Raw genomic sequence first — 17,968 nt, forward strand, 5'->3', positions numbered from 1 at the left:
AGGTTTGCAGCCCTCCCTGTAATTCAGGCAGGGTCCCAGCACACACCCTCCACCCCCTTACCTGTTACGTGGAAGGTTTTTTGGCCCTTCACCGTCCCTCCTCCATTGGCATAACACCACCGGTTAGAGACTCCAGGCGCTCCTTCTCTTGCCAATGTTCTTCGGCGAGCAGCGGCCTCAGCTCCCGATAGTGCTCGCTCAAGCTCGCCCCATCATCGTCCCACAGATCGATGCACACAGGCCACCAATGCAGATCTGGCACTGCACTACCTAGAAGATAGGCACACGGAACAGAGATAATATGTCCCCAGGGCAAATCTCCCCTGGGGCCGCAGCCTACCTCCTTTGTGCAGATCCCGTTACCCAGAGTGTCTGTCTTCCGGGTGGCCTCTCCATGCAGTATGCCAATCCGGGCCTCATTGTCGACAATGTGAGTGCAGGAGCCCGCTGCTATCAGATCTCCCCTGGATCTCTTTTTCCCCATTAATGCTGGAGCAGTGCTTAATTGAGCCTCTTTTTTTTCTCTAGCGCGGCTTCAGTGCGTGCTTCCAAACTGTGTGTGCACACGTGCCTTGGTGTGCAGGTCCCCCCGCCTTACAGAATGGCCAGGATCCTGCCGACTATGCCAGCGTAAGGGCAAGCCCTGACACAGACAGACATAGGACACAGGTTCAAAGCACAAAGGGCTTTTATTTTCTTTTTTCCCCCCTTGTGGAAACGTCTTCTCCGTTCCCACAAGCACAATAACACAGTCCCAACACCAGCACTCCTCCTGGCAAGCTTCATCTCCCTCCTCCCGACTCTGGCTCCCGGATTAGTAGCTACTGCCTCCCTTTATAAGCCACCCAGAAGTGCTTCAGGTGCTTGATTGCTCATTCTCTCTATCACACTGTTGATCTTATTCTGAAACAATGATACATCTGTTAATAATATTGATATTTGTGATGTTCTCTTTACTGATTAATGTTCTTTAATGATGGATTTTAATATTACTGTTGACGTTGCTACTACAAACTATGCTCCACGCTATTCTTTTTTTAATTCTTCTATTATATCAGATTATAAAACCGCGTTCTCCAGTCTTGATGTGCTAGGCCAGGGCGATAATATTGACGATTCTGTCTTAAATTTAAATTATTCATGTAAAATGGTTTTAGATTCTGTTGCTCTCCTCAAGATACACTGTAAAAAGGGAATACCTGTTCCATGGCTTAATGACACTACATGACATCTGCACCATGCCTGTAGAAATGCTGAATGGTGGTGGAAGAAACACAGTCTAACTGTATCTGAGCAGATTTTAAGAGTTTGTCTGTTCAAATTCCAGCAGGCAGTAAATTAATATAAATATGATTACTTCTCTGATTTGGTGTCCTCTCATTCTAAAAAACCTAGGGTCTTATTTAATGCAATTAATGTGGCTATTTACCCCCATTCAGAGAGAAAATTAAACAGTACTGTTCTTTTATGTGAGCAGTTTCTTTCATTCTTTGTCAGCAAAATCAATACTATCCGCTCTGCCATTGTTCCAAATGGCTATGTACTTCCTGTTGTTAATCTTGGCATTGTCTTGGAATCTTTTGATATTGTTTCACTTTAACAGCTAAAAAGTACTATTGACACACTTGAACTTACTATTAGTCCTCTTGATGTTGTTCCACCACACCTCTTACTGGAAGCTTTTGATGTCTTGGGTCCTAATTTGTTGCATTTATAAATGGTTCTATTATTGAGGGGTTGCAACCTTGTCTAAAAAAGGCAGATTTAGATCCTGGAGTGTTAGCTAATTTTTGCCAGATTTCCCAATTGCCATTTTTCGCTAAAATATTAGAAAGGATTATTTATAATCAATTGTTGAACATCTTAACTACAATAATTTATTTGAGATCTATCAGTCTGGCTTTAGGCATTATCATGGTGTTGAAATGGCTCTCCTGAAAGTATTCAATGATATCTCTGTTATTACTGACTATGGTGGGGCTGCAGTCCTTGTCCTCCTAGACATTTCTGCAGCTTTATACACTATTAACCATGAGATCTTGCGGAGTTTGTCTCGTCCATTACGGGAGATGGACGTCTGAATCGGAGCCCCTTTAGCAGAAGTTTTATTTTTTCTCTTATTTCTTATTATCTCGAGGTATCCTGTATTTACCCAATCCGAGGAGTTTCTATTACAGTATATGCAAGCATATATAAACATGAGCAACAAGAAAGGGGGTCAGAAAGAAACGGAAAAGAAATCTAAAGCTACATTCAAGTCTAGACAGGCATCAAGTCCAAGTTCAACGTATGGCCTTTCAGAGACTGACCTGGAACAGGCTGGCGAAAGCACAGACTTCCCAGGACCCCGCTCCACTGCATCGTCTCCAGCTGAAAGCGAAAATGGGAGCGAATGTGCATGTGATGCAGGTCATGATAGCTCGTCGGTTCCAGAAGATCACTTGAAACTGGATATGGCCTTGCAGTCTGCACATTCATATGCTCTTTGCAAGCCAGGAGTATCGGCTGTAATAGGGGTTGCCACTTCACCTGCAGTGCGTGAAGGCTGAAACGATCTGTCCAAACTGAAGGTAATGATCGCTATAATGGTCACGGCCACTGCTCGTGACATAAATGAGCTCAAGACAAACGAGAATACAAACAAGAAGCTGTGGGTGGAGTGTTATATTCCAAATCGTAACCTTAGATCTTCAAATGAGTGTCTCCTTATAATTCCAAAAGCTAAACTTAAAAGAAGTGGTGAGGCGGCCTTCTGCTGTTATACACCCAAAATCTGGAATAGCCTGCCAATAGGAATTCACCAGGCAAATACAGTAGAGCACTTTAAAACACTGCTGAAAACACATTACTTTAACATGGCCTTTTTATAACCACTTTAACTTAATCCTAATACTCTGTATGTTCAATTCATCATAATAATTATTCACAGTGGCTCCAAAATCCATACTGACCCCTACTCTCTCTTCTGTTTCTTTTTCCGGTTACTTTGTGGTGGCGGCCTGCGCCACCACCACCTACTCAAAGCATCATGATGCACCAACATTGATGGACTGAAAGCCAGAAGTCTACGTGACCATCATCATCAGGTCCTTCCATGAAAACCCTAAATACAAAGAGGACTGTTTGACTTATGTTAGGTAGATTGCCCAGAGGGGACTGGGCAGTCTCTTGGTCTGGAACCCCTACAGATTTTATTTTTTTCTCCAGCCTTTGGAGTTTTTTTTTGTTTTTTCTGTCCACCCTGGCCATCGGACCTTACTCTTATTCTATGTTAATTAATGTTGACTTATGTTTATCTTTTATTGTGTCTTCTATTTTTCTATTCATTTTGTAAAGCACTTTGAGCTACGTTTTTGTATGAATATGTGCTATATAAATAAATGTTGATTGATTGATTGATTGATTGGAGCTGCAGTTTTAGCTGCAGGAGCTGTGCGGCAGGATAATAAAGACTTGGAGAAACATGTATATAATCGCTTTGAGGCAGCATTTAACACTAGAATTACCAGATCCTACAAAAAAACTCGTAGATCCGGCCCACCTTAAATCCGTTCGCACCCCTCCGCCAGCGTCCTTTGTCCTGTAAATGTGCTGATAAAGACAAGCAGCAAGCAGCCGGCTATTCCATCCCCCCACTGACTTAGAACGTGCACAAACTTCTCCCAGCTCATGCCTTGATTGATTATCTGGGAGTGAGGTGGAGTTTTAGAGTGGAAATAATATATCGTTATTTGGAACACACGCATTTCATGTGTGTTCCGTTTCTACAATAATCTGTGTAAACACATTTTTAAAACAGAAACCTTTTTCATATTTTAGTAGTAATTGACAAAATGTAGGCATAAACTGTATAATGTATGAAGCCAGAAGTCCAAAGATCAAATCAACACTTTCACAAAAAGTTCAAGGAAGAGACAACAGCTTCTGTGGTGTAGCATTAAGATTTGCTAATTTGTAATCAAGAGTCCCCGGTTCGATCCCGACTCACTCCTATATTTGCCATTTTCAGTAGTGAGCTGCTCTTATCTATACATATAAAGGAGAGTTGGGATCCGAGAGACAGTGTTTGTGTGTTTGTGGAGGGATAGAGAGTTAAGGTGGGTGGGGGAGTCACGTGATCATCTCCCCTCCCATTCACGTCATTTCGCTCCGAGCTGAGCTCCGCAGCTGACGCGGTCTTGCCATTCTTTTTCCGTAGTGTTTAGTCCTCTCTCTTTTACTGATTTATTGTTTACTAGATGCAGTACTTACTGAATAGTATTTTTTAGTGTTTCTTAGTGTTTAGTAGACGCGGTGTGCCGGTGTTCCCGGCGGTGTTGCGGTTTACTGTTACTTTCTACTTCCTTTTTGTACTTTAGTGTTTAGTATACTATGTTGTATATAAAGAAGCTCTATAAGTCGCATGTAGATACATAATTATTCCAACTACAGCGACTGCGGCGAAGCGCACGTGGTCTGCTAGTTGTTAATATTATACAGTACACACATACACTTGGTTTGCGTCTGTAACACACGGTGTACATTTATAGGACTTGTAAAAGTTACTGTTTTTTTTTCACTTTTATTCTCTCTAAATCACGATTACGACACATACTACCAAAACCCAGGGACTCCCACCCAGGGATCTGACGCTGTTAGTTTTTATTTGAAACTTGGAATACCTGGCGATGTGAGTGGTGTTTTGCGGCAATGGAACTGGACATTCTCTTATCTGGAGGGATAAAAGCTGACACACAGACGCTGGCGAATCTGCCTTCTTCGTATCTCACCATCACTTGATTTTTTTTTATTCAATTTTATTGAGTGTTCCTGCTCACGATCTTGCCAGTCCCCACATGTCGCTGTATGCTGTTTCTTTTGTACTCCAGGACCTGCAGAAGACAGAATAGTACAGAGCAGTAAGTTCAGCGCTATATGCAATCATCAGATTTAAATGTTAACATTTCACACACATGCAAGGATCGTCCTTCCTACATTTACAACATGTCTACCTGTTACAATGTACACACTTCTCTCTATGCTGTGGTTTCTATTACACACCTGAAAGAAAGAGACAATATATGTGAAAACATCATCGCACTAATGCGATTTTATTTGAAAACAAACAGCGTCAGATCGGGTGTGAATTTATGCTGGTGCTGTTACTTAGAGTCAGATCAAGAGGGGCGGGGTGAGGTGACACTAACTCAGTTTACTTTCCTGGAGAAAGGGGTTGTCTGGAACAGAAGCTTGTCAATGTTGAATCCTCCTTTTCGTTTTCCATCGCCTTTTCTAGTAAGATGCAACGATGAAATTCCTCTGAAAGCTGAGCCATGAACAGTCTTCTTTTCACAGTGGCCACCGTGCATGTCTTGCACAGTACATGTGCATTGATCACCGCCAGCATGTTGTAGCACACAGCAACTGACCACCTGCATGTTCTTGCGTGCACTGAACAAGCTCCTGATCTGACTCTAAGTAACAGCGCCAGCATAAATTCACACCTGATCTGACACTGTTCGTTTTCAAATAATATTGCATTAGTGCGATGATGTTTTCACATATATTGTCTCTTTCTTTCAGGTGTGTAATAGAAACAACAGCATAGAGAGAAGTGTGCACATTGTAACAGGCACACATGTTGTAAATGTAGGAAGGACGATCCTTGCGTGTGTGTGAAATGTTAACATTTGAATCTGATTATTGCATATAGCACTGAACTTACTGCTCTGTACTATTCTGTCCTCTGCATGTCCTGGAGTACAAAAGAAACAGCATACAGCAATGTGGGGACTGGTAAGATAGGGGAAAAAAAAACACGCAGTCACTGATTACAAACCACAAAATGTTATGCGAATGAATATGAATAATATGAATAATGTTGCATCCTTACCACAAAGTTTTCCGAAATGTACTACACAGGTCATAAAACAAATAATTCCAAATATCATATATACTGTGAAGGACAGCCGGGTCCCATGCCCGGTAGGGATGCCCCTGCTGCTTATGTTCCGGGGGAGCCGCCATGGGCAGTCCAATACCTCCCCCGGGACACTTGGTGGCAGCCTCCCTGGCCGACGGTGATTCCCCAACCACCCGCAGGGCTCCATGGGAGATGGAGTCTTCCACAGCTTGGTTGGGGCCCGGGGTAGCTGCTAGGGGGGGCTGTCTGCTTCCCACAGCCCGGCTGGACGAGTCTTCAGCCCCACCTGGAAGTACAATTAGGACCAGGTGGTTAATCACCTGGAACGCTTCCGGGTGGGCTATAAAAGGGCCCAGCCACCACCACTCGAGAAGCCAGAGATGGGAGGAAGGAGACGAAGCTTGAGGAGGAGTGGTGGTAGAGGAAGAAAAGTGTGTTGTTTTGCAGTGTGTGCTTTGGGACTTTGTTTGGGCTGTGAGGCACGGGGAAGACGTGTCTCACAGCTGAAGAAAAATAAAAGTCTTTTTACTTTTTATACGTGCCTCCGTGTCTATCTGTGTCGGGTCAGGCACCTATATAGCGCCTTTGTTACACTGGCGTAGTCGGCAGGATTCTCGCGCCGCTCTACAGGGACGCAGACGGAAAGGAGTCTCTTTTTATTCAATAAGGAGACTCAGACCGTCCAGGCGTTCCAGAGTGACAGGAGGAATTGAAGGGTGAATGGCGGTTCCTCCGATAGGATGGGACGTGGTGCTGGGTGCACACGTCCGAGAGCTAGCCGCCCTCTGCGGGGGCAGAGGGAACCCATGAGGTCAGCGGGGAGGAAAAGACTGCAGGTGGTCCCGTCTGTTTCATCGACAGGAGGGCCACGAAACCCGTGGAGGGGGTGCCGAACAGGCAAGTGCCGGGGTGCCGGTCGAAGGGGGGAACACTGCCAGTGCGCGGCACAGAGGGATGCCAGGGAAGGGTGTCCAGGCAGCGGCTCTGCCCCTTTGTTTCTGTTCGTTTCAGGACCGGACCCTGGACAAGCAGTAGGACCCGCTTCGTTGGGAACCTTCCATCAGGAGATGGGCCGTCTGCTTAAAGGACTCTCCGCTGGCGAGGTGGTACCACCACGGCTGACTGAGGCTAGGAGGGAGCGAGTGGCCCCAACCAAAGGGGCATGGCGTCCTCAGAGGGGGTGACGAAGGAGCAGGCCCCGGGGTGCCGAGTTGGACCCCAGTGCCTCAGAAGTAGGACCCACTTCGGGGATAAGTTGCCCTTGCGGGACGTGCCGCTCCTCCCAAGTGGTCTTCGCTGGCTGTGGGGCACTGTCAGGGATGCCAGGGGCGATGACCCGGCCGGGACACTTTGAGCGACCGGAAAAGGGCGTGCGCCCATCTTAGATCACGTGGGGGCCGCCACCCTGGTTGCCCAACCCTGTAGGGGCCCGTGGTCACCACCAGGGGGCGCCCTGATGCCTTGGAGACCCTGGACCTCAGCACTTCCGCCACACCAGGAAGTGCTGGGGTGAAGAGGAGCAGGGACACCCGGAGTGCTTCCGAGAGCACAGCCGGCACTTCCGCCACACAGGGGTGTGTCGGTGGGTGATTGCCGGGGAGCACCTGGAGCATATCCGGGTGAAGATGAAAGGGGCCGCCTCCCTTCATTCGAGGCTGGAGTCGGGTGGAAGAAGGACTAAGCAGGAGAAGAGAGTGTAGAGGCGGCCCGAAGAAAGGCATTGTGTGTGGCCAGGACTTTGGGGGGTTTTTGTGTGCACTGAACTTCTTTGTAAATAGTGTAAATAAACGTGTGGTGGTGGAAAAACAACATGTCTGCCTGTCTGTGCCCAGGTAACGTTCATAATACCTATGTCTCTCTTGTTGTTTTTTTTTTTGACATCATAGACCATAAGGTGTATACTAATTCAGCGTGAGCAGGAACACTCAATAAAACTGAATAAAAAAAAATCAAGTGACGGTGAGATATGAAGAAGGCAGATTCACCAGCATCTGTGTGTCAGCTTTTATCCCTCCAGATGAGAGAATGTCCAGTTCCATTGCCTCAAAACACCACTCACATCTCCAGTTATTCCCAGTTTCAAATAAAAACTAACAGCGTCAGATCCCTGGGTGGCGGTAGTATGTATCGTAATCGTGATTTGGAGAGAATAAAAGTGAAAAAAAACGGTAACTTTTACAAGTCCTATAAATGTACACCGTGTGTTACAGACGCAAACCAAGTGTATGTGTGTACTGTATAATATTAACAATAAGAGCAGCTCACTACTGAAAATGGCAAATATAGGAGTGAGTCGGGATCGAACCAGGGACTCTTTATTACAAGTCAGCAAATCTTACTGCTACACTGCAGAACCTGTTGTCTTTTCCTTGAACCTTTTGTAAAATTGTTTATTTGATCTTTGGACTTCAGTTGTTTATCTTCCTAGAAGTTATTATCGGTGTAATGTTTATGTTTATTTTTGTTATCTATACTAATAAAAGGCAAAGCCCTCACTGACTCACTCACTCACTCACTCACTCACTCATTCATCACTAATTCTCCAACTTCCCGTGTAGGTAGAAGGCTGAAATTTGGCAGACTCATTCCTTACAGCTTACTTACAAAAGTTGGGCAGGTTTCATTTCGAAATTCTACGCTTAATGGTCATAACTGGAACGTATTTTTGTCCATATACTGTAATAGAATGCAGCTCGATAGCCGTGGGAGGTGGAGTTTCGTATTAAAATATTTAACCAATCACATTTCAGCCGTCATTTGTTGCCAGGCAGAGAGGCTTTCACAATCAGCTTCAATCACCACTCTTTCTTCTTTGGGTATAACCTCCACCATTTCGTCTAACTTACTCCAGAAATCTTCTTTTTGCTCCATCGACTTGCACAGCATATGTATCGATGACATTTAACATTACCCCTTCAATTTCCAACTTAATGCTCATCATTCTGTCAGACATTCTCTTCACTTCCAAAACACCAATAACATATTCTTCCTTCACAATTACCCCTACCCCATTTCTCTTCTTGTTCACACTATGGTACAACAGTTTACATCCACCTCCGATGCTTCTGACACAGTACATCTACCTTTCTCAGATCAATCATATCGGCCAGCTTTCTCCCTTTTCCAATCCAAGTGCCAACATTCAAAGTTCAGACTCTGAACTCCACACTCTTTCCCTTTCTTCTCTTCCATTGCCTTTGAACTCGCTTTTCCCCTCTATTTCTCCTTCTCCTTTTTTGCCCAGTAGTAGCATAGTTTCCGTTTATACCCTATTGGACAGCAGCATTAGTGGCGGCCACAAGTAACCCTGGCCTCGACCAATCCAGTATGGACATTTTATTTCTCATCCACATGAGAATTATTTATTATTATTTATTATTTGACACAGGTTTCATGCCGGATGCCCTCCCTAATGCAACCCTCACCAATTTACCTGGACATGGGCATTCAAAGAGATTTTGATGTGAGTATACATTAATTGCAATAGCTACTACAACTGTATTTTCATAGTTTATTCGCGTATTTTCAGAGTTTTAAGTCCCTCTTATATTATCATGAAGTCATGTTTTGCACTCTCTTGTTCTCTCTCTGTTTATGTACTGTATATTAAAACAATTCTTTTTTTCATTACTCAGATGGCAGTTGCTTAGCTTCTTATTTAGTGAATGACTGATTTTTCTTTTTGTTCTTTTTTCACAAAATTGCATATCTTGCTGCCACAAACGGTGAGTATACTTTACAAAATTTTTCTTTGTCATATCTCCCATACCTTTGGCACTGTGCATGTTCTTATATTGTTTATTGTCATATTATAAAATCTTAATATTTGAAGGTATAATACTGTATTTTGATTTGAAATTATGAAGTTCACAAATTAGTATTTTCTTTAAAGAATGTGGTTTAGAATTTACATTTACTTTTAAAATAAAATGCCTTTCTTAGGCCTGGTCAGCTGACATCATTAAAAGTTGCGGTTCACAAAAGTTACATCTTAAATTATTTTAGAAGCACTTAGATTTGCCAGGGCTGTGGTGGAAATAAAGTAATACCAAACAGGCAAAATAAAATACAGGCCTTCATTAACAATACAAATGCAGAGAGTTCACAGAGGTTACAACAAACTGCAACATAAAACCCAATGCTAATATTTACATACAGTTTTTAACAGACAGTTAATATTGCACAATGCTGTTTATCAAGGCAGTGGGAGGATTTTATGAGTTAGGTGCCCTCAAGACTAGTGCTGACATGAGGGCTTGTGTCAAGTCATGAAATGCAGTGTCTTTTTTTTATCCCATATCACTGTGTTGGGTGCTCACTTTTTTGTAAAATTAGTCAAGAGTACCGCTCTCTTGGAAAAACAGGGAGCAAACCAATGGTAGTACCCCACTGACCCCAGAAAGCCTGGACTTGCAACTTGGTTTTCAGACGATGCCATTTAACAATAGCATCAACACTCTGGCCATACTGTACCCTGTCTAAATACTTAGTCTCTGTTAGTCCGATGAAGCACTTCTTCTGGTTTATTTGGAACATGGCATTAATTAGTGCCAGGAGCATAGCTTGAATATGGTGTATGTGCTTCTTCCTTTTGTCGGACTAAATGACAATGTTATCCTAGTAGGTTGCACTATAGGCACTGTGGGGCTGCAGTATACTGACCACCCGATGCTGGAAGGTCACTGGTGCCTGTACAATCCAAATGGGTGGAAACGATACTGCCAGTGTCCATTAGAGGTGCTAAATGCGGTCTTTTTCTTGGCAGAGTCAATTTAAGAAACTTGCTAGTAACCTTTTGTGAAGTCAAGGGTGGTCTAATACTAAGCTTTACAGAGGCAATCAAAAAGTTTTTCCACTCATGGCATTGGATAAGCATCAAAGTGACAGACTTGATTAAGCTGATGGAAGTCACTGCAAAAGTGACAACTTCCACTGGGCTTAGGGATCATCATGATGGGGCTACACCAGGGATTCATTCTTTCCTCAATAACACATGCTGTAGATCTAGCATTCACTTAATTTCAAGCTCCACTTCTGAACGTTTAGCCTCCAGGAGTCTTCTCAGACAATAAGCTCAGGCTCCATTATGATGCAGTCATACACAATCAGTGAATTCTGAGCCGGTCATTCATTAGCCACTTTAAGGGTTGACAAGAGGTGGTTCAAGCTGTTTTCGTTGCTTGTCTGTCAAATTTGGGCCGAAATTAAGGAGTACTCACTAAGAAAAGAAAGAACGGAACTGAGTGGAGTAGTGGTCGGGTTCTCTTGCCATCCACAGCTTCATCATGTTTACACGATACACCCGTTCAGCCAGACAGCGATTTGGCTGTTTCACCAAAATATTGTAGCGACCCGGCAGTCAGCGCTGCCGGAGTGATGCATTGTGGGAAGGTTGTACGTTCACTGCTTTTTATAATGTTTTTCCTGTTGTATTTATTAATGTCTTAACTTGTAAATAACGTTGTGTTTATGTTCCAATTGGTTGGGTGGGTTTGGGTCGTCGCCGTCTAGGGTTATTTATTGTGTAAAAAGGTACCGGTTATGTGAGATGTGTCTTCGTGCATGACCTTGGCAATGGCCGTGCAATAATGTTGAGCTTTGTTTTCTGGTTATCTGTGAATAAAGAGATACAACAGGACAGAGCTGTTATTCATTGCTAAGATTTCATCTAAGCAATTAATGCCGAGACACTCGGAGTCGTGCGGTGTATGGGACACGAGTGCTCGCTACTTAAGAAGCTGGGTACAGCTGCGTGCTGCCGAGACACTCGGAGTCGTGCGGTGTATGGGACACGAGTGCTTGTTACTTAAAGAGCTGGGCACAGCTGCACGCCTAATGCTGGCAATCCGCTAGCCGACAGCTTGGAAGAGGTGCACGGCGAAATCGGCTTGAAAATCTTCAAGACTCGACCACGGGTCGCTACATTGGTGTCAGAAGTGGGAGACCAGGCTGTTTAGAAGACGCCGTCATGGAACAGAGTCTTGAAGAAGTAGAGCGTGCCATCTTAGAGAACAGCGTTACGTTAAAGCGCCTGATCAGCGGAGCTGTGCGGAGAAAAGAGGCAGACCGACCTGATGGTGCCAGTGTTCCCCGGACAGTGTTGCGATCGCCCAAGCACGGCCAGAGTGGGCGCCGGCACCCACCGCGATACCCCAGGTTACCAGTCGGCCGGTCCTCTTCTCTCGGTCACCTGCTAAGCTGCCACGATACAGCGGATTGACGCCCTTAGAGCCCTACCTTGCACAAGTGGACCTGGCCGCGATACACAATGAGTGGAACCGCGAAGAAGCTGCGACACACTTGGCCCTTGCCTTGGAGGGTCCCGCACTACAGGTACTCATTGATCTGACATCAGAAGAGTGTCGTGATCTTCAGGCTCTCACAGCTGCTCTCACCAGTCGCTTTGGACAAAGAACTTCAGCAGAATGCAACAGAGACAAGCTGACTAGCCGACGCCGGCATGAGGGTGAGAGTATAGGAGCCTTTGCCGCTGACGCCAGGGTATTGACACGAAAAGGTTATCCTACCTTCTCGACAACAGTGAGGGAAGAACTCGACTTCATGCTTTCCTCGCGGGCCTCACACCAGAACGCCTTCGCCAGCATGTCTGTCTATCATCACCCCGAGATTTGAGCGAGGCAATGAGGGAGGCTGAGCGGGTCGAAGACATACTACAGGCAGAGTCACCGCAAACGAACACCACGACCGAGTCGATTAACCAGAGCCGCTGAACGAAGGGGGAAGGGGACCTGTCTGAGGTAGTGGAGGTCAGCCGCCCAATCAACATCCACCCCGACAGAGACAACGAGTGGACTGCTGTTTTCGCGTGGAGAGCCAGGACACTTTGCCAGGGATTGCCCGCCCCAAGTCCGCTACCTCGTACAGCATCACCGCAGGGAAACGACATCGGGTGAGGCCGTGAGGGGCCCTCGCTCCGCTTTTCAGCACCCCTCAACAAAGACTGCTTCAAAGTTGGGCACTGTGGATTTTCCACTGGACTATACCTGGACTGCACTATTGATGGATGGCCATGCAGTGCCTTAGTGGACACGGGTCCACTATTTGTTTGCTGAGAAAAGGAGTGTTGCCAGAAACAGCTAGTCTTCTTCCCGAGGGCTGGACCCCACAAATAGCGAACTACGCGACGGTTACGGGTGAACGGACAGTAATGCCCGGAAAGAAACTGTTATCTGTGATGGTAGGGACGAGCCAGACCAACCACGAATTCTGGCTTGCAGATATAAAGATCCGTGCATTATCGGGTTGGACTTGTTGGCCCACTGGGGAGCATGTGTTGATGTCTCTAGGGCCGTCCTTTGCCTAAGTAATGAGACTGTGCCGCTCCAAACGGGCCGGAATCGTCATGGAAGGGCTGCTGGCTTGGATTTGCCTGAATACCATGGCTCACCGGCTCCCGATCGTTGCTCAGGAGATGCAGAGACTCAAGGGGATCCTCAGGAGAATGTTGCAACTCAGACCAGTGCTTCCCAACGGTCTTCCTCACGCGACCACCCATCAGCTGAGACAGTCGCCGCTGTAGAGGAATTGGGCCGTCGAAGTGGGGAACATCTGAACGCGACACAGCAGGAGCAACTTCAACAACTTTTGAGAGACTATGTGGACGTTTTTGCGGCTCGAGAGGAGGACTGTACTAGAACGAATTTAGTGAAACATCACATAGACACTGGCCATGCCGCTCCCATTCGCTTCGCGCCCCACCGATTGCCTCTTGCGGCGTCAAGCTGCCGAGGAAATGATTTGTGAGATGGCAGCCAACGACGTCATTGAGCCTTCGGACAGCCCCTGGGCTGCACCAATGGTCATGGTACGGAAGAAAACGGGGTTGGCGCCTGTGTGGACTTTGAAGGTTAAACGAAGTCACTCGAAAAGACTCATACCCACTGCCACGCATCGATGATGCACTGGATTATGTGACTGGATCCTGCTGGTTCAGCACCTTGGACTTGCGCAGTGGGTATTGGCAAGTGGAACTAGCACCAGAGGACCGACACAAAACCGCATTCACCATAGGGCAAGGGTTGTGGCAATTCAAAGTGATGCCGTTTGGGCTGTGTAACGACCGCCACTTTTGAAAGACTGATGGAGAGGGTGCTGAAAGACATTCCCCAACCCGTGTGTGGTCTATCTGGACGATTTGTTAATCCATGCCAGAGACTTTGATCAGGCTATCCACAACTTACGGAAGTCTTGACGGCCATTCAGCGCCGGGTTGCGGTTGAACCCGCAAATGTAACCTCCTCTCCCAACAGACTCAGTTTCTGGGACATGTGGTTAGCGAGTGGAGTGGCTACCGACCCAACAAAGGTGACTGCCGTGAGCAACTGGCCCCACCAGCCAACATCACCGAGCTGCGGAGCTTTCTGGGCTTAGCCTCATACTACCAAGATTCGTGAAAACTTTGCAACTATTGCTAACCCCTTGCACCAGCTAACGAGTAAGGGCCAACAGTTCGAGTGGACGGAGGACTGCGCCGATGCCTTCCAACAACTCAAAGCTGCTCTTACCAGTGCACCTGTCCTGGCATACCCTGACCCCAACCAACCCTTTATTTTGGACACGGACGCCAGTAATGTGGGGGTCGGCGCAGTACTCTCCCAGAGGGGGGAGACCGGAGAAAGAGTGGTGGCCTACTATAGCTGCAGCCTCAGTCGGCCGGAGAAAAACTACTGCGTTACCCGGCGGGAACTATTGGCAGTGATCTTGGCAGTGCGACACTTCAAGCCTTACCTTTTGGGCACTAAGTTCACGATTCGAACTGACCATGCTAGCCTTACATGGCTGTTAAACTTCCGACAACCTGAGGGCCAGGTGGCAAGGTGGATAGAAATACTTCAGGAGTATGATTTTGAGGTGCAACATCGACCAGGACGGCAGCATGCAAATGCTGATGCCCTCTCCAGGCGGCCATGCGTCCTCGATGACTGCCGATATTGCAGCCGGCAAGAAGAAAGGGGTATGGGACCCTCGTCAGCAGCAGCCGGGCTAGAGGACACTGATGGGGCAGGAGAACCATTCACCATCGACCAGTTAAGGCAACTACAAACAGACGACCAAGTGCTGAGAAGGTCAGGGGTTTGGCTGGAGACCCAGGAATGCCCCGATTGGCAAACCGTATCTTCCCGAGGTCCGGAACTCAAGTTGTTACATTCGCAGTGGGGCAGCCTGGAGTTGCACGATGGTGTGATCTACCGAAGATGGCAGGCACCAAGGGGAGGTACTGACCGTTTGCAACTTCTGGTTCCCCAGGCTTTACGTACAACGGTCCTCCATTGGGTCCATGGAGCAGCTGGATCTGGGCACTTTGGAAATGCAAAGACAGTGCGCCGCTGCGCAGCATTCTATTGGCCCGGATGTCGACAAGATGCGGAGATGCACGCCCACTGCTGTGACGCTTGTACGGCGCAGAAAGGACCTGGTCAACGCCTCACGCGCCACTACAACAGTATCTGTCGGGCTCCCATGGAGAGGATTGGGGTAGATGTGCTGGGTCCTTTCCCTACCACAGAGGCGGAAATCGCTTTGTTTTAGTGGCGATGGACTACTTTACCAAATGGCCGGAGGCATATGCCATTCCAGATCAAAGTGCCTCCACAGCCGCCCAAAAATTGCTGGACTAAATGTTCACTCGATTCGGGGTACCGAATGAACTGCACAGCGATCAAGGGAGGAACTTCGAGAGCCGTTGTTTAAAGAGGTGTGTCAGCGGCTGGGGGGGAAGAAGACCCGGACCACTCCCCTTCATCCTCAAAGCGATGGACTGGTCGAACGGTTTAACCGCACCCTGGCCGCTCAACTTGCGATCCTCACTAGTCAACACCAGAGAGACTGGGATCAACATTTGCCTCTGGTCTTGTGGGCGTATAGGACGGCTGTTCAGGAATCGAGTAAGAGAACACCGGCGGGCTGATGTTCGGAAGGGAGATGCGCACGCCGGTGGACTTGGTGTTTGGCCCGCCTCCTGAGCCTGAGCTTGCTGGCGGTCACGAAACGGACTATCTCCGATGATTAAAAGAACGGCTGAACACCGTGCATCAATTGGCCAGGGAGGGCCTAGCGGGAGCTGGAGCTCGTCAGAAACGAGCATATGACATTCGGGCTCATGGTCCAACTTTCAAGCAAGGGGACAAAGTGTGAGTCTTTTGCCCACAAAGGAAACGGGGGTTGTCCCCAAAACTGACACACCACTGGCAAGGACCGGGAGAAATTCTGGACATAATTTCGGAAGTTGTTTTTCGAGTCCGAATGCCTGGACGGGGCAGACGGGTGGTGCTACATAAAGATCGCCTAGCACCATACCACCCATTGGCCCCAGCACCAGAAGGAATTGGAACTCAAAGTGGCTCTCCAACCTCAACACTCGGTGTCGAGACAGACATTGAAAGTCTCCAGACTGAACCTGACACGAGTAGTGGAGAGTCCAGCAGGCCAAAGCGTGTTCGATGCCGCCCGGGATATTTATTAGACTTTGAATGTAACGATTAGGGTTGCGAGGACACTAAACCCTCTTGGGAGGGGGCTATGTAGCGACCCGGCAGTCAGCGCTGCCGGAGTGATGCATTGTGGGAAGGTTGTACGTTCACTGCTTTTTATAATGTTTTTCCTGTTGTATTTATTAATGTCTTAACTTGTAAATAACGTTGTGTTTATGTTCCAATTGGTTGGGTGGGTTTGGGTCGTCGCCGTCTAGGGTTATTTATTGTGTAAAAAGGTACCGGTTATGTGAGATGTGTCTTCGTGCATGACCTTGGCAATGGCCGTGCAATAATGTCGAGCTTTGTTTTCTGGTTATCTGTGAATAAAGAGATACAACAGGACAGAGCTGTTATTCATTGCTAAGATTTCATCTAAGCAATTGATGCCGAGACACTCGTAGTCGTGCGGTGTATGGGACACGAGTGCTCGTTACTTAAAGAGCTGGGCAGAGCTGCGCGCCTAACGCTGGCAATCCGCTAGCCGACAGCTTGGAAGAGGTGCACGGCGAGATCGGCTTGAAAATCTTCAAGACTCGACCACGGGTCGCTACAATATCGATCAGCCCTTTTCTCTCCTTAATTTTGAAAGGGCCTTGCCAATGTGACAAAAGTTTTGAATGTGAAGTGAGAATTAGCAGCATGACATGTTTTCCAAGTTGAATCCCTGGGCCTGAACTGACTGCTCTATATTCTCTTTTGGGTCTAATTTTATCAACTCTCCTGAGTAACTGCACAATATATTCCAAATTAATAGTGGCTGGGAAAGCTTTTCTTCCCAGTCTAAGATGTCCAACAGTCCATGGGTTTGTCACCCATATAGCAGTTCAAAGGGGGTGAAGCCCTAACACAGGGGTGTCCAGCCATATAATGATAATCAGGAGAAAAGTAGGATTACAGTTAAAAATAATAATTTCCCCCCACTACCATCTTTATTCAGTCAAGTTAAAAAATCCACAGTCTTTTCTACAATAGATCGTCACAGTGTGTATAATTTAATCGGAAACAGGAAGGGAGATTAATGGAAAACAGCATTTAATACTACCATGAGAAATTACAAGAATAAAGTGATTACGTATGGTTTGGCAAATGCACCAAAGGCATTTCAAACCTTTAACAATAACAACTTCTGTGAAGTGTTGGGTATTAATGTACTGGATTATATATTGAAGATATTCACATTTTTAACCAGATGGTATGGCTTGTTTATGTAATAATCTCTGAATCTAAAGTTACATTTATTCTAAATTGATAAGTACCTAAAAGTTTACATCAGGTACAATGATTTGTAGGAGGTTTACAATTATTACCATCAACTCATCAAGACTTTAGCACTATCAAATCTCCTAATACATGTTAATAAACAAAAACAAGAGAACATTCCACTGGACACAAATAGATCAAGATGCTTTTAATAAATTAAAAATATTCTTCAGTCCTGCACCAGTATTAAGGCATCCTGACCCGTCTCTTCAATTTATTGTCAAGTACAGGTGCCGGTTAAAAATTAGAATATCATGACAAAGTTGATTTATTTCAGTAATTCCATTCAAAAAGTGAAACTTGTATATTAGAT

The 17,968-nt window shown here is 46.3% G+C and overlaps 1 protein-coding gene across 6 annotated transcripts in view; it reads left to right on the forward strand.

Moving 5' to 3' along the window:
• LOC120536904 overlaps positions 1-17,968 on the forward strand; it is a 290,128-nt gene that overhangs the window by 44,267 nt on the left and 227,893 nt on the right. For all 6 annotated transcript variants that reach the window (XM_039765462.1, XM_039765463.1, XM_039765465.1 and 3 more), the window contains exon 3: positions 9,291-9,365. In XM_039765462.1, coding sequence (XP_039621396.1) covers positions 9,291-9,365 — 75 coding nt within the window. The remainder of the gene's footprint in view (positions 1-9,290; positions 9,366-17,968) is intronic.

The sequence above is a fragment of the Polypterus senegalus genome, chromosome 10, assembly GCF_016835505.1.
Source record: "Polypterus senegalus isolate Bchr_013 chromosome 10, ASM1683550v1, whole genome shotgun sequence".
Taxonomy (NCBI): Eukaryota; Metazoa; Chordata; class Cladistia; order Polypteriformes; family Polypteridae; genus Polypterus; species Polypterus senegalus.